Below are 25,202 nucleotides of genomic sequence, written 5' to 3' on the forward strand. Positions count from 1 at the left end.
CAGATCCCATTCCCTATGCTCAGAAGCGATCAAGCTATGGAATTGCCACAATGACCTCTCCATCTCTTCTGTGTATCTCCCTGACATTAGAACACGACAGCGGATACGCTGAGCAGAACCTTCTTGCACGAGCACGAATGGCAGCTCGACATGAGAGCACTCCGACCCATCTTCCACCAATGGGGGTCACCCTACCATAGACCTTTTTGCCACTCACAAGAACACGCGCTGTCCTCGGTTTTGTTCCAGAGTAGGCCTGGGACGTGATTCGCTGGGGGATGCATACCTTATGAACTGGAATGCGCCACTTCTCTGTGCCTTCCCGCCCTTTCCCCTCCTGTTCCGAGTCTTATGCAAGATGCAGGAAGATCAAGCTCTGGTTATACTAATAGTACCAGCTTAGCCATGACAAGTCTGGTACACGTACCTGCTTCACATGACACTGTCTCGGCCTATGAACCTTCCCCCAGCATCGTGGCTCCTCTCTCAGGACAGGGGATGCATTCACTGTCCTAATCTGCAGATGCTCCACCTGAAAGCTTGTTTATTTGTGGCTCCGGAATTCAGAAATAACCTGTTCAGATTCAGTAAATACCTTGATAAATAGCAGGTGTGATTCTATTCCCACATGTGGAACCGGTTCCATCTTTGGTGTGCTGACAGACAGGTCAATGCAGCCTGAGCTCCATTATCTCTCATATTGGACTACCTCCTTCAACTCAAACAGCACGGGATTGGCTTTTAGCTCTCTTAGAGTGCACCTGGCTGCAATTATCACATTCCACTGCCCTGTTGAGGGATATTCAGTATTTGCACCCCCCCCGTCAAACGTTTTCTTAAGGGTGTTCAAAACCTATACCCTGACATACGTTCCCCCCCACCCTGGGACCCCAGCCTAGTCCTACGCTCTCTGACTAGACCTTCATTTGAGCCAATGGCAACCTGTTCGCTCCTTTATCTAGCAATGAAAACGGCCTTCCTCATCGCTATTACATTGGCACGACGAGTGGGAGAAATATCAGCCCTTATGGCATACCCACCATATACAATGCTTTATAGGGACAAAGTGACCCTCCGTCCCCACCCAAAATTCCTGCCAAAAGTTATAACGTCCTTCCATCTAAATGAGCCTATATACCTCCCCTCCTTCTTTCCCAAACCACACAACAATTACCAAGAAGCAGCTCTCTCCACGCCTTAGATCTGAGACGTGCATTGTCATTCTACTTGCCATGCTTGTTCATATCCATTGCCAAACGCTCTAAAGGCTCCGCTATATCTAAACAACGCCTCTCTAAATGGATTTCACAGTGCATACACCTGTCTTAAGAACTTCACAATAAGCAACCACCTGCCTCTGTCAGGACACACTCCACATGAGTGTTCTCAACCTCCATTGCATTCCTCAATAATGTTCCCATAATAGATATATGCAGGGCTGCCACAAGGGGGTTGTCTGATACATTCACCCAACATTATGCCATCTTGCAGGATTCTTCAATGGACACTATTCTCGGACGTACGGTCCTATCCTTGGTGATACCAGGTGCTCCAAAGACCCAACCTTCCAGTTAGGGCCCTGCTTTATACCTACAGTGGAGTACCCAGGGGAACATCACTCGAAGAGGAAGAGAGGGTTACTCACCTTGTGCAGTAACTGAGGTTCTTTGAGATATGCGTCTCCATGGGTGCTCCACTACCCTCCCTCCTCCCCTCTGCTTCGGAGTATAACATTTGGGCTCTGGGGCAGAGAAGGCACTGAGGGCGGTCGGACTGCTATTTATACTACCTGTGCACAGTGCGGGGGAGGGGGGTGCACATGTAAGGTCCGACGGGCACTGCTATTGAAGATCTTCGACTCCAGATGCAAAGGCGCTGCCATACCTACAGTGGAGCACCCATGTGGGGACACATCTCGAAGAACCTCAGTTACTGCACAAGGTGAGTAACCCTCTCTCTCAATTTTCTGGTCTTCCCACTAGACATTAGACCTCAGCATATTATTTTCATTGCAAAAGATGATTTTCTATTTTAAAGAAACTTTGCTCAGTGAACCCCACCAAACGTATCTCCAATTTCCTGACAAGAAGACGTTATACCCCCTGAGCCTTAGCATTTAGGCACTGTGGTAATAAGCTCTCTAGAAAAGCTGAAGAAAAGGTAGGTAGGGTACTCCTGAGGGAATCCTGCGCCACTGCGCATGCACATAATGTATGTCCTCGCAGATTTCTTTGCTTCCCTGCAGAAAAATTACTTTCTGACAGGGAAGCAAAGGGAAGCCAAAAACAGCCATGCAACCCTCCCCAGCAGTATGTTCTGAGTGCCCAGGGCAGCTGACAGAGAGGTAAATCACTGTGGGGCAGGGGACGGACTGGGGAAGATCCGGCTGGTGGCTCCTACTCTGCGCCGGGCTCAGCTGCTAGTCCTGGCTGGGCTGGGGAGGACAGGACTTCCTCTTCTCCTGCACGGCATCCGGAGCTGGGTCAGACCCTCCCCCAGCTGCAGGAAGCTCTGTGAACTCCCCTCCCCCATGCTTCCTGCATCCATTGTTCCTCAGCTGCAGGGGGAGGGATCACTGTACAGGGAGCTGCTCCCCCATCTGCCCAACCCCCATGCATCCAGACCCCCTCATACCCAGACCCTCCCGCCAAGCCTCACCTCCCCCTGCACCCAGAACCCCCCCGATGAGCCCCACTCCCCCTGCATCTGGACTCCCTCACTGAGCCCCCACACCCAGACTCCCCTGTTGAGACCCAACCACCTTCACCTGGACCGTCTTGAAAAGTCCCATTACTGTTGCACCCAGAACCCCCCAACAAGCCCCTGTGCATCCAGATCCCCCGCACCCAGGTCTCCCACTGAGTCGCCCGCACCCAGATTGCCCCACACAGAACCCGATCCACCCACACTAAGCCCTTCCACACTTGGATCCTGCCTTGCTGAGCCTGTCTGCCTACACCTGGTGCACCTGGTCTAAAGGGGCAGGGCCCTGGGGTGTTTCTGGGGCAGGCCCAGTCCTTGTGCTGTGTCAGGGTTGGGTGCAGCCTCATTATTGAGTCTGTGTCCTGGGGAGTAGCTGCAAAATGATCTCCCACCTCTGTGCAGCCAGTGGCCTGTGCTCCCCAATGCCATGCTGGAGCCTCCACATTTATTTGACAAACGGAATATCCAGAATTTTAAAATATTGTGAGCAGAATTTTTAATTTTTTGGCACAGAATGCCCTCAGGAGTAGTAGGTATAAGTAGAGCTGATAGGAGGACAATAATTCCGTTTTACAGCAGCTTTCAAGATTTTGAAATTTGGTTTTGTTCCACATCCAAAATGTCTATTTTCAGATCAATTTTTGCTTCAGAAAGGCATGGGGAAGAGCTGGCGATTAGGCACTAATCTGGGAGACCCAGATTCTAGTCCCTGGTTGAGAACAGAGTTTTCCATGCTAGATTACTTTCAATCAGGCAGAGCAGGTACTTGAATCTGGGTCTCCCACATTCTAGGCTAGTGCCCTAACCAGCAGGCTGTAGAATGTGGGAAAGCTGTAGAGATAAGCTCTGAGAAAGCTTTATCTGTGTACTAGGTAGCTGCCTCCAATAGCCAACCAACCCCATTTCTCATTCCTATATGGTAGCATGGAATAGCTTCCCTTTTGTTTCCCTCCTTACCCTGTTCTCCTGTGGTGCAGATTCTGCTACAGCATGTGCCATATTGTGCAGTAGTTCCATGTCTTTAGAATGAAAATCAAGCATTTTGGTATTACCTCTGTGAGAGCCTTGTTTTCCTTTTTTCATAGCGTCTCTCACACTGTTTGTTTGGGACTAGGTGCATCATCTCATTGTTATTTAAAATAATCTTCAAGGCATGTGGTCCATAAAGGACTTAGGAGGCCTAGGTTTAAATCCCTCCTCCGCCACAAACTCTGCGACCTTGGGCAAGTCACGCAGCTTCACTGTGCCTCTATTTCCCTTCTGTGAAATGAGAATAGTAGCACTCCCCTCTCTCATAGGAGTGTTGTGAAGTTAAATACATTAAAGATTCTGAGATGCTGAGATACTATGGTGATTGGGGGTGGGTGGGGGGAAGTGGGCATATAAATGCCCTAGGTAGAGAGTGATGAACTTGGATAATAAGTACATCTGTTTTTAAACAAACAAACATGGAAATTATTTTACTGGGTCTTCAAAATGTCAAAATTTTGTTGAAATTTTTCAACAATCAAAAAATTTCTGCCAACTCCATAGCTGAACAAAACATTGAATGTTTTTCAATTAAATATTTTTGTTTGAAAATTTTCAGTTTTTTTTTTTTTTTTAATACTGAAAATCCAGTTTGCAATGGAAAATTTCATCCAAAACCTCAACATTTGGGAAATTTCTGTCCGCTCTAATAATGAGCTAAAGGCTGAAACCACCATAGCGTGATATGAATCCAGAGCATAGATTGTGTCTAAAGTGATTTGAGAAAGTGATGTGGCATCAGTGCTTAATTTGTGCCAGCGTGTGCCAAGGCTGAGCCCCGGCACCTCTGGGCTTGGCAGTTCAGAGTCCCGGCATCTCTGGGCTTGCTGCGTCAGTTATGAATGTAAAAAAATTGCTGGAGCCCTGACACCTCTCTTATTATAAATTAAGCATTGTGTGGGACCAAGACAAAAAAAAAAAGAGTTGGGCAACCTCTTTGGGGCCTGTGGGTCTGGAGCCGCTGGAGAATGCACAGTCTCCCTTCATACAGAAGGAAAATGACTTTTGTTGATTTCAGCATGAATACAACCTTCATCAAATGCAGTGGATTTGCCATTACAATTCTAACAGAAGTAATGCACTCATATTTAATTAGTTTAAATCAATTTAGATAAGATTAATTAGTGTTTGTGCAGACGTTTGAAAGCGTAAAGCGCTATGGAAGTGCTAAATGCTTATTCTTTACATTGAATACCGGGGCGGAGGACGGGGGGAAATCAGGTCTGTGTTCAGGCCTTAATTCAGCAAGGCACTAACTTGTGTGACTAACTTCAGGCATGTGAGTAGCTTCATTGAAGTCAATGGTACTCCTAGCATGCTTAAAGTTAAGCTTGCGAGTATGTACCTAGCTTTAATCTAGGCCTGGTTGCTGTATCACTCAGCAACGGGCATATACAAATCCTGAACAACACAAACGTCAAGTGATATTCATTGACCATTTGATATATAGAAAAATAGGCCATAGGGCAACTTTTCTTTCTGTTTGTAACTGATGTTTTTTGTTTTCATGTGTCTGTTTTCTGTACTGAATGTGAAATGCAGTAGGGAACCCCAGATTTAAGACACCATTTTCAACTACTCCCAAGGTTCCCAATGCAGTTTGTTCTGGCCTTTAGAGACCTGTATTGGCTGACTGATTTTTGTTTGAATCTCTATTGTGTGTTTCCTAAGACAGGGAACAAAGAAAATTAACATGCATAACTTGCTTCCACATATGACTGTTACAGCAGAATTGATTTATCTAACATTGCTTTCATCTGTTTATGAATCAGAACGAGATGCCTTTGACACCCTCTTTGACCATGCACCAGATAAACTCAGCGTAGTGAAAAAGGTAAAATATTTTAAAAAATTGTTTCCTACTGTGGTCAGTAGTGGATTTTTAAGCAGAAAGGGATCCTAGAAGTCTGGAAACCTGTAGAAAATATTTGTGGTATCAGTGGAAAAAATATGCCGATCAGAATCATACAAATTTCACTCCAAAGTTACAACTGAAGTTCTGATCTTGAAGCTTTGTGGCTTGGCCCAGTGCTTATTGGAATCATAGACTCATAGACTTTAAGGTCAGAAGGAACCATTATGATCATGTAGTCTGACCTGCACAACGCAGGCCACAGAATCTCACCCACCCACTCCTGTAACAAATCCCTAACCTATGTCTGAGTTATTGAAGTCCTCAAATCGTGGTTTAAATACCTCAAGGTGCAGAGAATCCTCCATCAAGTGACCAGTACCCCATGCTGCAAAGGAAGGTGAAAAACCTCCAGGGCCTCTGCCAATCTGCCCTGGAGGAAAATTCCTTCCCGACCCCAAATATGGCGATCAGTTAAACCCTGAACATGTGGGCAAGACTCACCAGCCAGCACCCAGGAAAGAATTCTCTGTAGTAACTCAGATCCCACCCCATCTAACATCCCATCACAGGCCATTGGGCATATTTACCGCTAATAATCAAAGATCAATTAATTGCTAGCATTTAGGCTATCCCATTATACCATCCCCTCTATAAACTTATCAAGCTTAGTCTTGAAGCCAGATATGTCTTTTGCCCCCATTACTCCCCTTGGAAGGCTGTTCCAGAACTTCACTCCTTTAATCGTTAGAAATCTTGGTCTAATTTCAAGTCTAAATTTCCTAATGTCCAGTTTATATCCATTTGTTCTTGTGTCCCCATTGGTACTGAGCTTAAATAATTCCTCTCCCTCCCTGATATTTATCCCTCTGATATATTTATAAAGAGCAATCATATCTCCCCTCAGCCTTCTTTTGGTTAGGCTAAACAAGCCAAGCTCTTTGAGTCTCCTTTCATAAGACAGGTTTTCCATTCCTCGGATCATCCTAGTAGCCCTTCTCTGTACCTGTTCCAGTTTGAATTAATCCTTCTTAAACCTGGGAGATCAGACCTGCACACAATATTCCAGATGAGGTCTCACCAGTGCTTTGTATAATGGTACTAACACCTCCTTATCTTTACCGGAAACACCTCGCTTGATGCATCCCAAGACCTCATTAGCTTTTTTAACGGTCATATCACATTGGCGGCTCATAGTCATCCTGTGATCAACCAATACACCGAGGTCCTTCTCCTCTTCTGTTACTTCCAATTGATGCGCCCCCAATTAATAACAGAAATTCTTGTTATTAATCCCTAAGTGCATGACCTTGCACTTTTCACTATTAAATTTCATCCTATTACTATTACTCCAGTTTACAAAGTCATCCAGATCTTCCTGCATGATATCCCGGTTCTTCTCAGTATTAGCAATACCTTCCAGCTTTGTGTCATCTGCAAACTTTATTAGCACATTCTCACTTCTTGTGCCAAGGTCAGTAATAAAAAGATTAAGCAAGATTGGTCCCCAAACCGATCCCTGAGGAACTCCACTAGTAACCTCCTTCCAGCCTGACAGGTCACCTTTCAGTATGACCCGTTGTAGTCTCCCCTTTAACCAGTTCCTTATCCACCTTTCAATTCTCATATTGATCCCCATCTTTTCCAATTTAGCTAATAATTCCTGATGTGGAACCATATCAAATGCCTTACTGAAATCTAGGTAAATTAGATCCACTGCGTTTCCTTTGTCTAAAAAATCTGTTACCCTCTCAAAGAAGGAGATCAAGTTGGTTTGGCACGATCTACCTTTTGTAAAACCATGTTGTATTTTGTCCCAATTACCACTAACCTCAATGTCCTTAACTTACTTTCTCCTTCAAAATTTTTTCCAAGACCTCTGAGCAGTCATACTCCTCTTACATACAATGCAACTCCCCCACCTTTTCTGCCCTGCCTGTCCTTCCTGAACAGTTTATATCCATCCATGACTGTACTCCAGTCATGTGAGTTATCCCACCAAGTCTCTGTTATTCCAATCGCATCATAGTTCCCTGACTGTGCCAGGACTTCCAGTTCTCCCTGCTTGTTTCCCAGGCTTCTTGCATTTGTGTATAGGCACTTAAGATAACTCATCGATCGTCCCTCTTTCTCAGTATGAGACAGGAGTCCTCCCCTCTTGCGCTCTCCTGCTTGTGCTTCCTCCCAGGATCCCATTTCCCCACTTACCTCAGGGCTTTGGTCTCCTTCCCCCGGTGAACCTAGTTTAAAGCCCTCCTCACTACACAAGTATGTAGGGACAAAATTAGAAAGGCCAAGGCACAAAACAAGATCAAACTAGCTAGAGACATAGAAGGTAACAAGAAAACATTCTACTTCACATTCATTCACTTTCAGGTGACATTGTAAACAAGAAGCGAGCAGCGTTATCTCCTGCAAATTGTAACCAACCTTGTTTGAGTGATTGGCTGACCAAGAAGTAGTACTGAGTGGACTTGTAGGCTCTAAAGTCTTACATTGTTTTCTTTCTGAATGCAGTTTTTTTTTTTTACATAATTCTACATTTGTTAAGTTCAGTTTTCATGATAAAGAGATTGCACTACAGTACTTATGAGGTGAATTGAAAAATAATTTTTTGTTTGTTTTTTACAGTGCAAATATTTGTAATAAAAAATAAATATAAAGTGAGCACTGTACAGTTTGTATTCTGTGTTGTAATTGAAATTAATATATTAGAAAATGTAGTAAACATCCAAAAATATTTTTAAAAAATGGTATTCTATTGTTGTTTAACAGCTCGATTAATCACGATTAATTTTTTTAATCGCTTGACAGCCCTAATTACTAAAGCACCTAGGAGCCCTAGTCATGGGCCAGGACAGAAGAGGTATTTTCCAGGATACATTTAAACTAACATGTTTAGGCTTGTAGCATGGACAAGTTTTTATTTTTCCAGTCTGAAACTGCTGCTAAAGCATTTTTAAAAAGTTGATTGAATGTTAAGTGAATGCTGTCCATTTAATGTAAACATTAAAATCTGACTCCACATCCCCTCTAAAAATATTTTAAGCAGATGGCTAGGTTGTTGGAATAAATACCTTAGTATATATTCACGCTGTTGTTGTCCCTCTGCTGAATGGTAGCAGATGTCTAGGGCCTTGCAGGCCAGGTTCCTATTGGGATGGAAATCAGACCTACAGAGTCTGGGTATATTCTTATTGTAACTTGTTTATATACACACCCACCCACCCACCAGTTTTGGAACAAAGGGGCCACAAACAGCACACAGACCATCCCTTCATTCAAGAATCTCAGCCCAGTACCAATGCCCAGTTCCTACAGAACAATTCTGGTGCAAGAATTGGCTCTATTTAGAGAATTAAGGCAGGCAGCGCACACTCCTGCTGCTTACCAGGGCTCCCCCAAAGAACCAGCAACTGAACCAAAGCCACCATAGCATTTCCTCTAAGACTAAAAATGTGCTTGCATGCTAAGAAAAATAACTTGTAAGAGGTGACTCCTGCCATAATACTATTGCAATGGAGATAGTAATTTACATGGCTATATCACTTTAATTCTTATATTTTTTATTTTTGTACACTGGCAAAGAGAGTATTGTGACAATTGTTTACCAATCTTTTTAGTCTAATGCTGTATTAACCACCATATGGGCATCGGTTCTTGTTTCTAACCTCATTAATCCTTGTCATCTTCCTTTACAGTCTCTGATCACCTTTGTGAACAAACACCTAAATAAGCTGAATTTGGAAGTGACAGAATTAGAAACACAGGTAGGAGCTTTATACAAGAAAATAAATCTCAAGGTATAAATTACTAATTTAGGCCCCAGTTGTGCAAACTCTTTTGCATGTGCTTATCTTTATACATGTGAGTAGTTCCGTTAGAGCGATACTCATATGTGTTCGCCTTATTCTGTAGGTGATTGTAATTTGCAGTAATGTTTGCCTCTGCCTGCTTCTCTTGCCCACTTATTGCACACATGACTTATAGCAGATACTGCTGGTCATTTGTAACCTCGCCTGGCTTCAGATAACCAGGGAAGTTTTAGAATATTTAATATTTGTTTGTGTTATTGACTGTAATATATGGCTGGGTTTCAGACCAATGTTTCTAACATATCAAAGAAAACATTTGCAAAGCACTAGCTGTATTAATTATGGATGAGAGCAGGTCACGACATGTCTTTCCCAATTGTGTGAATTCAGGCGGTTGATCTGAACCAGGATAAATCCTCAGTTGATTCAGTAATTGTTGTGGCATAGGTCTCTCTGTGTTTAACTCAGATTACATATTGGATATCCTTCAAAACACTATAACCCAATCCAATGTGAGTTCTGGAGACACAGGGGCATGTTGCTTTCACTCAGCTGCAAGTATATCAGAAGCTTGCATAGCTCTAACTGCTGTAATAGAAACAATTACACTGTGTAATGGAAGAGAGTTCATTAAAAATAAAGACCGCTTTAAAATGGGACTAAGTGGTTAACTTATTCTTTGCTGTTTGCCCAGGAGAGTAAGTGTGGCCACTGGATAGCCTAGGGAATTGGTTATGGACTACTGAACATTTCATTTAGGTAATTGGTCTGAATCTGGCCTAGGTTGATATGGATTAAATTGATCATCCACTGATTGATGTTCTGGGGCCTTAGTGAATAGGAGGTTTCAGTCCAGTTCTGGGGCCTAACTATCTGTATCACAAAAATACTCTTGAGTTCTCTGCTGAGACACCCGTGATTAATTGGGCTATGGAGATTTGATCAATCTTCTTGCCCCAAGAGTTTTGTATGATTGCTGTCAGTGCGGTATCTGATTTATGGGTACAGGTCTTTGATCTCCAAGGGCTGTCAATCCAGCACCATTCACCAGGGCTGAAATGTATAAAGAATGTAAAAAGTACAAGAAAATGGGCCAGGGAAGGTTATATGAAAATATTGGTTATATGAGACACCCTTCTATTTTAGGAATTAATCAGAATCTTGGAACTCCACCATTGCACTTCCTGTGGAAGCAATTGCTAAACTGCAGTGCAAAGTGGTCAGAATTAACAAGGATTTTTATGCTTTGGAAAGTAGGTTGAGAGACTATCATGTCTGACAAGTTACTAGATCACACAGAATTTTGATCACTGAACTATTGCTTACCTTGGTCAGATAGTGCAGTAGTACATTAACGTGCTGGCTGGGTTATCTGTACGACTGTCCCTAACTAGATGGAATGAGACCCGGTCAAGTGTTTGAGATAACTTCGTCCTCTAGTGGCTGGCCTACAAAGCAGATGTAGATGAAGATTTTTCAAAGGAACAAATGGCAACAAAGACCCTAAGTCCTATTCATTTCCAATTTGTCTGCCATTTGTGCCTTTGAAAATCTCCCCCTTAAGTCTACTGACAGCTAACAGGAGGTTCTGCTTCTGCTAAAGTGGTAGTGCCTTATCCCATGCCACATTTATGTGGCTCTGGTTTTGGAAGTGTAGGTCTCTGTGGATTGTTGCACTGCTTTATTATTTGTATTACTGTAGAGCATAAGAGCCCTAGTCATGGGCCAGGACCCCGTGGTTCTGGATGTTGTACAAACACAGAACAAAGACAGCCCCTGCCCCAGAGAACTCTTTGCATGTGCCACCTTATCTCTGATAAAAAATCCAGGGGATGTCATACAGGTCATATTGGAACCAATATAGGGAATTCTGTTTGAAATATACAGTACCTACCAACATTTAAAAGGAATTGTATCGGTTTAGAGCAGTGATACTCTACTGGTGGTTCTCTTCATAGGCTTGGTGTGGCTCTCCTCTTGGGTTGGAGCACCTCATCCCAAGTCACGTGAACCTACATATGGTGTAAAACAAGGAAAAGGCATGCAAAATAATTGTGTGGTCGTCTTCTGGGTCGTGTTTTAAAGATATAGTTTCCCATTGTCAATGTAGCACATAGTTATTCATTGTGTGTGTGTGTGTGTGTGTGTGTGTGTGTGTGTGTGTGTGTGTGTGTGTGTGTGTGTGTGTGTGTGTGAAAACAGTGCTCTCAGATGTGGGGAGACATCCCTGTGGCCCTCTGCAGCAACCTGTCTAGCCACTTAGGGCTTGATTTTTCTCATTGTTGCAAAGCCTTGCATGAAACCAAATGCCTCCTGCCTGCCATCTGGGAATTTCACCAGTATTTCTCCTCAGTTTGCAGATGGCGTCTATTTGGTATTGCTCATGGGTCTGCTTGAAGACTATTTTGTTCCACTCCACAACTTTTATTTAACACCTGAAAGTTTTGATCAGAAGGTGAGTAGAAATTCCAGTTTGTGCTCCTCTCACTACCATATCACATGCAATTTCCTATCCATTGGCTGAATTCTCATCATGCCCAATTAAGCCAGAGTATAGCATATCCTTTCTTTCAAAGGCTGTAGCAAAGAGGCATTTGTTGTCACATTTGGCAGTTACTAGAATCTGTACTTTAAAGGTTGACCGTGAAACAAAGGTGTAAATCCCAGTGACTTTACCAGTACTTCCTGAATGACTCCAGCAGCGAGGCTAAGAGAGGGATTCAGCACATGAATACCTATAAACATAGTTAAGAGAAGAAAAGCTAGATCCTGCGATGTCCAGCACAGTTGTGGTCAGATGATGCTGATAAACCCAAAGGGTATAAAATAATAAATAGTTTGCACTTACATAGAACTTTTACATGTTCCAATTGAATTACTTATTTAATTATTATTACAGCAATGCTTAGAGGCCACTCTGAGACCAGGGCCCCATTTTGCTAGGCATCGTATATAGTCACAATAAGAGACAATCCCTGCCCTGAGCTGCTTACAATCCAAGAAATGCAAAAGGTGGGAGACTGGAAGTCTTGTCCCCATTTTACAAGTGGAAAACTGAGGCACAAAGAGACTAAGTGACTTGCCCAAGCTAGCACAAGCAATCAGTACCACAGTGCCAGGAATTGAACCCAGAGGTCCTGAGTCTCAGTCCAGTGCCTTTACCACAAAGCCATCTTTATCTTTCCTAATTTTTATCACTTCCCTGTAAAATAGGGAAATAAGTAATATTACCTCTTGTGTACATGAGGAACTGAGGCAGAGCAGTGGTGACTTGGCCAAGGGCATGCAGCCGGTCTCTGAGAGTACTGGGGTTAGAACTCGTTTGCTGAGCACCGATAGTGGGATTGACTCTGCATTAGACACACAGTCAGACGTAGGCTCTGATCCGCCAGTGAGCGTCCCATAGTCAGCATGCAACACAAAGCCCCACTGAAGTCAATAGGAATCTACACCGGCTCAGGGATCTGCTTGTGCACAAGTCACTTCAGAATTGAGGGGCCATTGTTCCTGCCCCAAAGGCTTTATACTCTAGGTGCATAGACAGCACACTGGGAGACCCAGAGGAAAACTCAAGCTAAGCATTTTCATGTACACCTCTACCTTGATATAACACTGTGCTCGGGAGCCAAAAAATCTTACCGCATTATAGGTGAAACCGTGTTATATTGAACTTGCTTTGATCCACCGGAGCGCGCAGCCCTGCCCCCCCAGAGCACTGCTTTACCGCGTTATATCCAAATTCGTGTTATATCAGGTCGCGTTATATCGAGGTAGCAGTGTATTACTTTCTATTTGGTAAGATATGAATGATGACGTCTGAGCTAAAGTGGGTTATTGTGGATGGGCATTGCAGACGAAGTGAGCTATGAGGAGAGGGTAAGGATTTGCCAGGCTGTTGCAGGGAGGTTGTTCCATTGGGCGGCGTAGACCAGTGGTGCCTAAAACGATAAGCAGGTTGTGAATGTTGCGTGCCATTGGGAGGGGCGACAGGTCATCTGTGTTGGGCCTTCCCAACAGCCATGGAGAGGAGGGCCAGTGCTGGCTGCCGACTGCCTACTCGGGTTGGGCCCCCTGGGCCCTCCCTCACGATGTGGGTGCTGCAGGGCTGAAATTGAGTGAGGGGCATTGCGACCTGGTGCACGGGGGGCCGCAGCGCTGCTGAGGTTTGGCCCCGCCATTCCCCCATCATGGTGGAGGGGTGGCAGGGCCAAACCTGAGTGGCAGAGGGGCAGCCAGCTCTGCTCCTCCTCACTGCTGCTGGGGGGCTGCCTCCTACACCAGGGCTTGCCCGCCCTCGTCCCACTTCCAGCAGAGGGGAAATGGCCCCCCCATTTCCCCTCTGCTCTGCCCACAGGACTTGCTGAGCGACAGCCTCAAGACCTGCTACAAGTAGGAGGAACTGCAGGGCGTGCCTGTACGGGGTAGCTGGCTGGGAGAGGGGCAGCAGGGAGCCCTGGAGTGTACCATTTGAAAAATGTAGATATCCTGGTTTACTGTTAGCTTCCATGCCATGTAATCCTCCTCCATGCTATGCAGTGGTACAAGTCCGGTGGTACGGTCTGGTACACCATACCAGTAATATATGGTGTACCGGAAAGACACAGGAGGAGCCTGCTCCACCCCCAGCCCTTCCATGTAGCTGCATCTCCTGAGTCCTCCTGCCTGGGGTCTGTACAGCAGCCGTGCTGGAGGACAGGGCAGGGGGAGGTGGGGTTGGGGGTGGTACAGCAGCTCCTTTCCCAGCTGCGGTTCCCGGGAGAGCCCTGCCGGAGGACAGGGCTTGCGGGGGGGGTGGAATACAGCAGCTGCTTCAGCCCCATGTTCTTCTGCTCCTTTCACTGTTGTGGTTCCAGAGAGCCTTGATCTTCTGGAAAACTCAGCAGTGAAAGGAGCAGAACATGGGGCTGCCAGGCGGCCCCACACCAGCAGCTCCTCCAAGCAGCTGTGTCTCCTGAGTCCTCCTGCCTGGGGTCTGTACAGCAGCACCCCTCCCACCCCCCATGTAATGTGGAATGGATGTGGATCATGGGGAGGGGATGGGGAGAGCGTGGGGGCCCCAGGCTGAGGACGGAGCGGGGAGGAGTCACATGGGGAGGTCACATGCCCCCCCTTTGTGTCCTTCCCATGAGTGCAGTGTACCAGCAAGAAATGATTTCTACTTGCACCACTGATGCTAAGTAATCTCTCAGTGAGTTCAGTGCCAAGCACAGTGGGGCTCTGCCCTGGTTGCAGCCCTTAGATGCTTCTGGAATACAAACAATGTATCTGTCCCCTGCAAGACTGGCTCCTTGTTCTGGTGGGGTTCTGTGGTAGCTCTAGTCTGAGCGCATAGTGCATTCCAGGGTTATGAATAGGAGTGAAGCTGGCTGCATCAGGGTTGACATGTTAGTAAAGTTGCAGGAACTTAGTACTCTTTAAGGGCACGATCCTGCAAAACGCTGAGCACCTTCAATTCCTGCTGACTTTAGTGGAGGTGGTTGAGACCCAATGTCTACCAGGAGGAGCCCAACACCTTAAAGGATTTGGTCTTCACTGCCTAACTCACCTTTGATGAATATAGCTCATCCTCATCAGAAGGGATCGTACTGTACTGTGGGGCAAAAAATATATTGTACCAAATTAGGAAAGTATTGTAACTGGCTGAAGAGTTTGCTGAAACTCCCTGCCCTGCTAACCGGTGTTGATCCCGCTGAGAAACAGCAAAATTGCTCACTTCCCAAGGCAGGTGATTAGTTGCCAGATGTGGATGTATGGGAGGTAGGAGTGGCTTCCTGGAGAGAAGAGAATCCAGGATGTGGTCTGAGAAATCCTATGAGAGAAATGCCTAGGAGTAACCGAGCCTGAGGATAAGATCTGAGTAGATCTTTGTTATCTTAGAGTTTTCTTTTCCTAATAAAGAAATGCCAAGGGAGTGGGTGATGATGGACTTCATATCCTGCATGGACTGTGTTTATAGAACAGGTTGGGAAAGATGAATATTTTATTACTTCATTAAAAAAACCCTCCATGGATACTACTTCGCTTTTTCTTCAGACTTTCTTTCTTTCTTTCTCTCTTATGGGTTGAATTTTTTTGAGTATAAAATCGTACAATGCCTATCTATAGTGCTATCGCTACTCAACTGTGATTGTGTTGTTGCTCGTTTATGTCTAGCTGCATGAGAGTCATGCTGAACTAAAGTTATTAGATATTGTTTTGAACCAGACACAGAAGAAGAAAGTGTGTCTGTGAGCATGGGGGAGGGATTAGTTAGCTTTTATTTGTGAACTGCGCATCTCTTTCTACCTCTGAAATTGGTTTTGCCTAAATAAATCAAGGAAAAACAGGAGTAGGAGGGAAGATTACAATTCTCATCAATTAACCCAACAAAGGGAGCTTTTTCTCATCCTAATGCAAAGGGGTTTTGTATGCAGAACTCCCTCACTCACTGAGATGAGTAGTTTTAATTAAATCTCCCCCCCCCCCATGCCACATATCTCCAGAGTCAGTCACTTACGGGGACAAAAATACAAAGATATCTTTATTCAAATTACCTTTCCACATGCAGAGAGGAAGAATTTCTTAAACTTCAATAGGCATCCAGAAGAAAAGCTGATTGCTCACGTTAAATCCTTTCAGACTAATATTCTCTCCCCAACAGGTTTCTCTTCTAAGGGCTTGTCTACACTGCCAATTTACAGCGCTGCAACTTCCTGGCTCAGGGGTGTGAAAAAACACCCCCCTGAGTGCAGCAAGTTTCAGTGCTGTAAAGCGCCAGTGTAGACAGTGCACCGGCGCTGGGAGCCGCGTCCCTCATGGAGGTGGGTTTTTTCTAGAGCGCTGGGAGAGCTCTCTCCCAGCACTGTGCTGCAACCACACAAGGCACATTAAAGCACTGCTGTGGCTGCGCTTTAGTATTGCCAGTGTAGACTAGCCCTAATTGATCCGCTTCATATTTTCTTTCCTGTGTGTCTCCCTGTTTTGTTCTCTGACTTCGCCTTAATTCTAAGGGCACTTTTTGTGGATTACTGTTGCTGCTTGGTACTTAGTTTGTAATGATCTAGTAAAAATCATTTGAAAATGTTAAGCCTGACCTTACTTTTAATCTCTCTCTCTCTCTCTGTCACCTGCTTTCTGTTGAGTAACTGCTGTTAAGTTCCTTACTGCATTCATGGCAGATGATCTGTTCCTTGGAGTCTAAAACACTATAACTTACCTTGAGTATACAGACAGGAAGAGCTCACCAGAAATGCAGATGTTTCTGCCCTCATAGAAAGGCTGTGACATCTTGACTTCTCCACGTCCCTTCCTGCCCTATATTTGTATGATTTATTGATCTCAGTAGCACACCAGTCTCCAACACAGAGACTTGATTGTTCTGCCAAGCTTTCATGGGGTTTCCTAATTCAGACTGTACTCGTATTAAATTTTTGACTCTTTAAATTTGGAAACTTTCTTCTTAAATGAGTCCCTCAGTAGATTTGATTTCTGTTGCCTTTACTCCTGGGAGGAAAACACCTGGGATTCAGATCAACAAATGTTGTTGATTTTAAAACCAACAAAATAAATCCTAGGATCATTATTACTGATGTCAAAAGAAGGGAGAAGAAAGTAACTGCTTTTTTATTGATTTGTTAGAATTTGGGAATTTATTTAAATTGCTTCTTTGCAGGTCCATAATGTTTCCTTCGCTTTTGAGTTGATGCAAGATGGAGGGCTCAAGAAACCAAAGGCTCGTCCTGAAGGTAATTTATACACTATAGAGGCATAAACTATTTATACAGACATAGTGGCAATTACATCTCTAGTGTGACGACTCCATTAAAGTCAACAGGGTTACATCAGGAAATAATGTTGTGGCTGTATGTATATATATGCACACACGGTAAAACTTTGTTTATCTGACACCCTTTTATCCAAAAGACTCCTTATGCATATTTGCATTATCTCCCTTAATGTGCATCATAACAGGAGTAGACTCAACTATTAACAGGTTCAAGTCAGGCCCATGATTTTAGTAAATGATAGTGCTATATGATAGCTGTTCAGTAGCCTATGTTAGATCAGTTGGCGCTCTTAGTTCTTTTCCTAGTGGAAAGTTTACATAAAAAATTAGCACTAATTTGCTAGCAGCCTGATCACAGAGACAAATAACTGATGGGCTAATTTTGTTCCTATGGAAATCCGTGACAAAAACTCCCATTTGCTCCTATGGTGCAGGGCTAAGTACTGAACGAGCACGAAGACTGAATTATGCTTTTGACTTTTTAAAGGTTGAACCTCTGAGTACCGAAGCTAATTAATGGAGCAGTGTCAAGAAGCTTGCACTACCTCTGCACTGTTTGCTCTTTGGCTAACGAGAAGAATTATGTCATCGTGACTGTCAATCGAGCAATCTTCATTTTCATTATGACTACCCCAGAAGTGACAGGTAGCTTAGCCTGACCATTACTGATCATTACTGCAGGAAAGCCATTCAAAACAGTGTTACTTTACTCCTTGCTCCAGACTCCATGTGGTTTGCCCTCTGATTCAGTGTACAGCAGTGGATGTTGTAGTGAGAACTGGGACAGAATTTGGTGTCGACATAGTCTTTAAATCAGCTGATTATTGTACACTTTAGAAATTAAATTTATTAATAAAAGTAGGAGGGCAAGGTTAGTTAATATGGCAGTCGTCTTGGTCTGCTTATCTCCCGGTTCACATTTGCTACACTGGGTTGAGTGAGGGTGCACAGAGCTGGGATTTCTGTGGAAGGGAAAGTAGCATCGGAGGCTGTGTTTGTTGCCAGTAGTTTCATTTCATCTTGCTGTGGAATCCTGGCACTTTCAAACATTAGTGTCCCTTTGAATAACAATTTGCAGTGGTGCAGTTTCTCACGCTCCACAGAATGTTTTATGTGTGGGATTCGCTGTGTATGCCCTGCTGTACTGGTGTCACTTCGTGCCTGAATAGACCGGAAAGCACCCCACTTTGCAGTGTAAGTGCTTTCTGCGGTACTCGCCAGAGACAGGTCTAGTGTTCAATTTAATATTTTAGTATATCCTGCTCCACTCACTCCCACCCCAATAAAATATCATAAGTCATCTTGTGTGGTGTATACAACACTGCCCAAATTACAGCCAAATTCTGGCCTTCGTTACATCCATTAAATATAATAGACACATCTGAAGGCAAAATTTTGCCCTAAGTCATTAAAGTACAGTGAATTTTAGTGGGCTGCTTTATTATTTTCCTAAGGGATTTTGATAGGCTGTAGAGGTATTATTCATTTAAACTCTATTTTAGGCTATTTTTATGATTTATTGGCACCTTTTGTCGGCATTCTGTCAGTTAGCGCTGGCTGGGCTTTGGCCACACAAACTTCCTCTTACGAGGAGCGGAAGATTGAGATCATGCTTTTTGGGGGGCATGTCTGGTGTCCTTCTTGTCAGTGCTTCTCATCCCATGACCTATAATTACGCATGCAGTGAGACTATATCTGATATCACATTACTTTTTAATCTAGCAGACAAAAGTTTAACAAGATCCAATGGCTAGAAGTTCTTTGGAAGGAAAAATTAAACTGGAAATAAGGCATACATTTTATAAGTGAGAGTAATTAACTAATAGAACAAATTCTCCATCACTTGTACTCATTAAATTAAAAGTTGATGTATTTCTAAAAGATATGTTCTATTCTGGCACAAGTTATTAAATTCAATGCAGGAATTACATGGTAAAGTTCTCTGGCTTGTGTTATGAAGGAGGTCAGACTAGAAGATTATGGACCCTTCTGACCTTAAATTCTATGAATCATTACATTACACTAGCAAGTAAAAGACTTGGGTTTATTCCTTTTCAGCAGGAGGAGTGAGCAACACATCATAATTCCCTCCCCATCGCCTCCCACCAGCTGAGGTAGAAGTGGTGACAGTGGCTCAGAAAGGAGACCCACACAGTCTTCAAGGGAGGTCTCTAGGATGCAGGACCTTGAGAATAGGAGGGAAGGGAAGAAGTAAACCAGTGGAGTAATGGGAGATGGCGCAGATACCCTAAGAATCCCTGAAGGCAGAGGACCACCTGTCACCTTAAAATAAATAAATAAATAAATAAAAATCCCATTTTATCATACCTGTAAAGTGATGATTGCAATTATACTGCACTGTTCACTTATCTTGCAGACCCGGTACTATAACAAAGAACAGAGACAATGAATCTCAGTACTGGGCACCTTGAGATGTAGTCCTTGATCCTTGGCTCTAACAGAGCTGTGCTTAGTGCAGTAGAAGAAGGGGGCTTTATGTCACCTTCATGCTCCCCCAATGCACAGGGCTGCTGGAGGTTAATTTGGTCTCAGGCAGAGATCAGAGCAGCCTCAGAGCTGCTCCAATTTCTAGCTGCCTGCAGTGGGCTCAAGGGGGATTGGTGGAGCACAGTGCTTTCTGGCCACCCTTCCCGCCTTTGGAATACTCTGTGGTGGCTGGGTGGTGTAGAGTTGGCTATGCAGGCCCTATGCCAGGTGTTGATTACTCAAGCCACAGTATCCTCAGCTAGCCTCATAGGCCAGCTTTAAGGGTGCGCTGCACTACCAGAACTATACATTTGGTATTGGAACTTCAAGTTGGCTGCCAACACCATTAGGTTGAATCTGCCTGTAGGTTTCCCTCCCCCACACCGAAGATTCCCCTTGGCTTGCTGATTGTGGAGGATGTGGCTGGTAAGAAACTTTGCTCCTTAGGGCTAAATTCACATTTAAATGTGTCTCTGAGGCAACTCGATCTGTTGCACAGAATGTACGAACACATTCCCAGGCCATTTGGGAGTGTTTTACTGCTGGGGATGCTGTGGTATTCTACAGCTTCCTACGCCTTCTGGAAAACTTTGATATACAGAAACAATTCTGCTAAAACTAGGACTTTTCTTTCTGTGTTATAGTGGTCATTTTCATGCAAGCAAGATCTTTCTTAGGAGTTCCCCCGCTCCTGCTGCTTATGCACACATCCAAGAGTGAAGCAGGTGTGAGAGAGTGTCATGGAAATGATTTTTCCAAGCAGGCTGTGGATGTTTTATTGTACTTCAGATTGGTTTCCCCAGTTCAAAGAACTGTGTTTTTTCTCTCTTCTTTGCTCCTTATTGTTCTTCTCTCACATGTTGCTTTTTTGAGAATGGGGTTTGTGGGTTTTTTTTGTTTTTGTTTTTACCTCTCTTCCTTCCTCTTCTTCCACCCGCACTGTGTCTCCTCAATTATTTTCCTCTTCCTGTTCCCCCTACTTTTCCCTCCTATCCTCTCCCTTTCCGACATCTTTACCTGCTGCTTTTCCCGTCGTCTGCACTGCCGACGTTGGGAGTTCCTCTCTTCAGTCTTGCAAGGGCACTGTGTGCTGTACTTTCCCCTGGCAGCCTTTGGAATGGACTTCTCTGCGGCACTTCCTCTATGTTATTGTAGCAACAGGACAGGAAGAGCAAAGAGAGAAGCTCTCTCTGTTGTGCATCTGAGGTGGGGGAATACCAAGCCCATGAGCAATAAGCTTGAAGTTTGCAAAGGGGAAGAATGGGGAGGGTGGAAGACGGCCTGTCATTATGGTGGACTGTAACTGTTCATGCACTCTTCCCTTCCTTGCTCTGATGAAAATGTACCCATGCTCCAGCACAGTGAGAGGGGACGCAGGAAGGTTTGGCACACAAAGCAGGAGTTTAAGTCCTGCTCACTGCATAGCAAGTCATTGCAGAGGTTCTAGATATGGTGGGTCCAGAACCTCACATGAAATATACAGTTTGGACTTAAATCCCCACTCTGGACCCCTGGTTAGCTGTGTCCCTGGTAGAAACTCACTAGAAATTGTTAAAGCTGTGACATGGTATCTAACATGGAGTATTTTTCAGTTATTTGTGAGATATCTGGTCTGAGACAGAAGAACCCTTCAATCTATGATAAATTGTAGATCAGGGAGGGATAGAGGTTTTTTTTTTTTTTTTTCCCCCTCCCTCCAGAGAGAAGTTTAAAAATATCAGTGATTAAAGAAATGGCTAAAGTTTCTTGAAGTCTATCATATGATGCTATCCAAGGGAACTGGACCTGTTTTTTTGTAAATTTTATTTTATTTTTTATTCTTTTGAGTTCACAGATCAGAAGACACTTTCTTCCATTAATAGGAAACTGGGAGGTAGCACTAAAGCAATCTAAGACTCTCTCCTTTTCTTCCACAGATGTTGTTAACTTGGATCTGAAGTCTACCCTCAGGGTTTTGTACAACCTGTTCACAAAGTACAAGAATGTTGAGTGATCCTGGAAGCTGCTGAGATGTTAATCCTCACAACCTTCTTAGGAAAAAAAAAGGAAAAACAAAACACCCTCTATGTTCCCTTTGTGCCTTACACTATATTCCATGCTGCATGATGGCATTCCTTCTTCTGTTCACATTATCTCCATGTAACTCTTTGCATGACATGCCCACTGAAAATACTTTGTGTATTTTATGTTAGCTCCCTTTTGAAATATCATTTTTACATCTTTGCTCTGAGATCCTGGCGGGTCTGTTTGCTAAGGTCAACAAGCTTTCTTCTTATGTTGATAAAGAAATCTACTACTAGTTACTTTGATAAACAGGAAAAACTTGAACCCTTCTTGATGGGGCAATGCCTATATATACTTTCTTTTGTAAACTACTTGGTTACCATTGGTGGTGGAAGATACGCTAGGCTTGAGTGTTATAAATACAAAAGCAGACCCCTGCATTGTAATGTATTTAGAAACTGCACAGTTTCCATTGAATAAGGTTTGTGTGTGTTTCTGTATTTGTTTCCAAGGACACCACCTGAAACTGTACCATGAGGGCTTTTTCTCTCTTTCGTGTTAACCTCATATTACCCAATATTATTTCCACTTGATGTTTACACACAATTAGCCTAGAAATGGAATTCTTGCCTAATCCGGTCATAGCTGCTTTTCTCTCCCTCCTTTTGTGCTGAGGAGGGAGCTGTAGTCACACTTGAAATGTGCAGTCCAGATCAGCTCGGTCAGGAGCTGGTCAAGGACGGACGGGCTGGATTTATGCATTCTTTCTAACCCTTTCTGGAATGAGCAGGGGGAATAACCGTTTGATTGCTTAGAGGTGCAAGGTTGACCTTTACATTCATGTGGAAAAGCTAAAGCGCCTGCTCCTACTCTCATTGAAGTCAATGGCAGTTCCAGCATTACAGAGCCCAAAGTCTGTAAACAGAACGACAGTTGTTGTTTTGAAAATTAAATGGAGCAAGGTCATTTTTCAATAAGATTTTGCCTCTGCTTCCTGGGTTATTCTGGACAACGCCATATAATATACACCAGTATCGAACACACTGGACTGCACTGAATTTGGAACAGTTTAGAGGTGGGATCCCAGGGCTGAAAATAACATAAGTTTCCTTTTAGTGATGCTGTGATGAGTTGACTTCATCCCATCATCCCCAGTGATACTTTGCTACTGCTACAAACTCTGGACTCAGTGGTATAATCCTTAGGCAAAGCTCCCATTGAAGTCAGTGGGAGTTTGCTTGAGAAAAGACTAGACCCTTTGAATGTATCTACCTTGTCACAAGACACCTTTACAGCAGTAGATAGATTTCACCTGATTGTGCAGACATATCTGCGTGTCTAATGATGCAATAGATAGTTAAATGAACAAAGAAGGCAAGGCTAGGATGTGGTTTGTGTGAGCAGGTTATGGGCAGGGCTATTAAAAGAAATAGTATTATACTACCAAAGTAAGTTATTTGTAGGCTATGTATTTTATAGCATTCCTTCCCCCAGAATGTGGAGGAGAGATTCAAAACCACTATATTATTGCTTTCTATTTATCACATTAGTCACATTTTATGGGCTGCCAGGTTTTATGTAAAGCATTTAACAGAGCGGCCTATCAAGGAAGACAGTGTTACTGCATTATCTGGGCCAAGTTCAGTCCTGTTGTAAGCAGAGACTCATCTCTCATTGACTACAAATGAAATGCATCTGCTTACACCAGGACTGAACTTACCCTTCAGCGTTAAAGACCAAGAGGAAACGCGTGTCCCCTTACTGTGCTATGTGAACTGTGGTGTAATTGTACAGAAGAGTCTTCTCTTCATTAACATTTTTGTCTCAGCTTGATACTTTAACAGTGACTTGCAAAAGGAGAAAAACACTTAATTTTTGTTTCTTTGAGGTATAAAAGTGGCCTAAAGGGGCTAGTGTCCAAAAAAACAAAAACAAAAAAGTGGGAGGAGGTTTTTACTTGTTTCTGTTTTGAAATTCAGCTTGCATCTACCATGGAAGATGCTATGGTGACTGAAGAACTAGTGAGTTAGATTGTAAGGACTAGATTCACAAAGGAATTTAGGTGCGTAACTGGGCACCTAAGTCCAAAATTTAGCTCCTCAACTCCCCTGCTCAGCTGCTAACTCGTCCTCTAGATCCCTAAACTCCTACTTAAACTCAAATATTGGATATGAAGTGGAAGAGCTTCAATAGGAGAGAGTCAGAGCCCCACCCCTGAAAACCCCATAAGCCAGCAATTAGGGCTACACCTAGAAGTTGGGAGACCTGAGTGCGAGTCCCCACTCCAAGTCAGGCAGAGTGGTGATTTGAACTGAAGTTGGTTTTGCACATGCCATGCGAGTGCTCGAACCACTGGGCTATTTGATAGTCCTTATATGAGTACTCCTGTGAGCAGGGGACTGCAGATTTGGGACCTTTAGTTTGTATGCCATGGGCAAATTGCCAACAGGATGCTTTTAACTTAAGAAGGGCTTCCCCAAAAGCAATCAGTTTTAAAACACAATCATCGTGATATAGCTCCCCACCAACTAATATTGTTTATTTCATTCCTAATGTGTGGGTTGTAATGGGCTAATATGTTGTGGGTTTAAAGCTTAAAAATATAGGTCTCCCTCCATCCGTGCTAAAGAACAGAAAGGACGGCTAATATTTTGTTCGTGTGATTGGAAATTTTGAATTCTGCCTCTTAGTGTAGAGTTGTGTAGAAAAGGCCAGCGAATTCTGAGGCTTGTTGCATAGTTTGTGAACACCGCATGCCTAACATTCAAACTTCCACATTTATATATGGTTAATGAGATTGGCTGTGTATACAGCCTATGTAATGTGCCTTGTAGATTCACCATCGGAACTGCGGATTCAGTCCCAGCCAGTTGTCGTTCAACTTACTCTACGGCTCAGAAGAGGCCTGAGCTATGGTCAGCTGTGTCCTAACATTTCACAAGACTGCAAAGCAACAAAAACAGTGTTTACATCAATGTAAAAACTTACACAACTTTCTTTTCCCGATTAATAGAAACCCAATGCTTTGTGTATTAATGTATTTTAAGAATCTTTTCTACTATTTTTTAACAATGTTCACTCTGGATTTCTGTTACTAAAAAAAAAAAAACACACAAAAAAACAACCTTACAGATGAGATACTGCACTTGTCATACCATGGACAAGTCTGGCTTAGTGAGAATGTAAAAGTAGTGTACTGTAAGCAAATTACAATGCAATCCTATGTTTTCTAAAATCACAGCAGGAGTGTTGTGGAACTTAATGCATGGTTTGTGATAACTGTATTTATTCTAATAAACAAATGATGATTACATAGCTTTCTTGCTCTTATTTGGCCTGCTTTAATGGATAAAGTTATAATAAAAGGAAGGACATGAATGAAGAATGCATTTAATGAAGACCAAGAGGCCAACGAGATATTGGTCTGCATAGGCCTTAGAAAACAGAGCAGTCTGTCTCTGACACTGGTAGAACAGCATATGAAGGGGTCCACTCACTGCAGGTGCACCTCTCTCTGCCTGGCTCTGGGAATTAGCTTTTGCCCTAT

At 43.6% G+C, this 25,202-nt stretch overlaps 1 protein-coding gene across 4 annotated transcripts in view; it reads left to right on the forward strand.

Moving 5' to 3' along the window:
* The window catches only part of PARVB (parvin beta), a 109,434-nt gene extending 84,464 nt beyond the window's left edge, over positions 1-24,970 (forward strand). For all 4 annotated transcript variants that reach the window (XM_054037905.1, XM_054037923.1, XM_054037913.1 and 1 more), the window contains exons 9-13: positions 5,505-5,566; positions 9,286-9,354; positions 11,753-11,854; positions 17,051-17,123; positions 21,568-24,970. In XM_054037905.1, the coding sequence (XP_053893880.1) occupies positions 5,505-5,566; positions 9,286-9,354; positions 11,753-11,854; positions 17,051-17,123; positions 21,568-21,644 (383 nt within the window). In that variant the 3' untranslated portion in view covers positions 21,645-24,970. The remainder of the gene's footprint in view (positions 1-5,504; positions 5,567-9,285; positions 9,355-11,752; positions 11,855-17,050; positions 17,124-21,567) is intronic.
* Positions 24,971-25,202: the final 232 nt, after the last annotated feature.

Source organism: Malaclemys terrapin, chromosome 1, assembly GCF_027887155.1.
Source record: "Malaclemys terrapin pileata isolate rMalTer1 chromosome 1, rMalTer1.hap1, whole genome shotgun sequence".
NCBI classification, from domain to species: domain Eukaryota; kingdom Metazoa; phylum Chordata; order Testudines; family Emydidae; genus Malaclemys; species Malaclemys terrapin.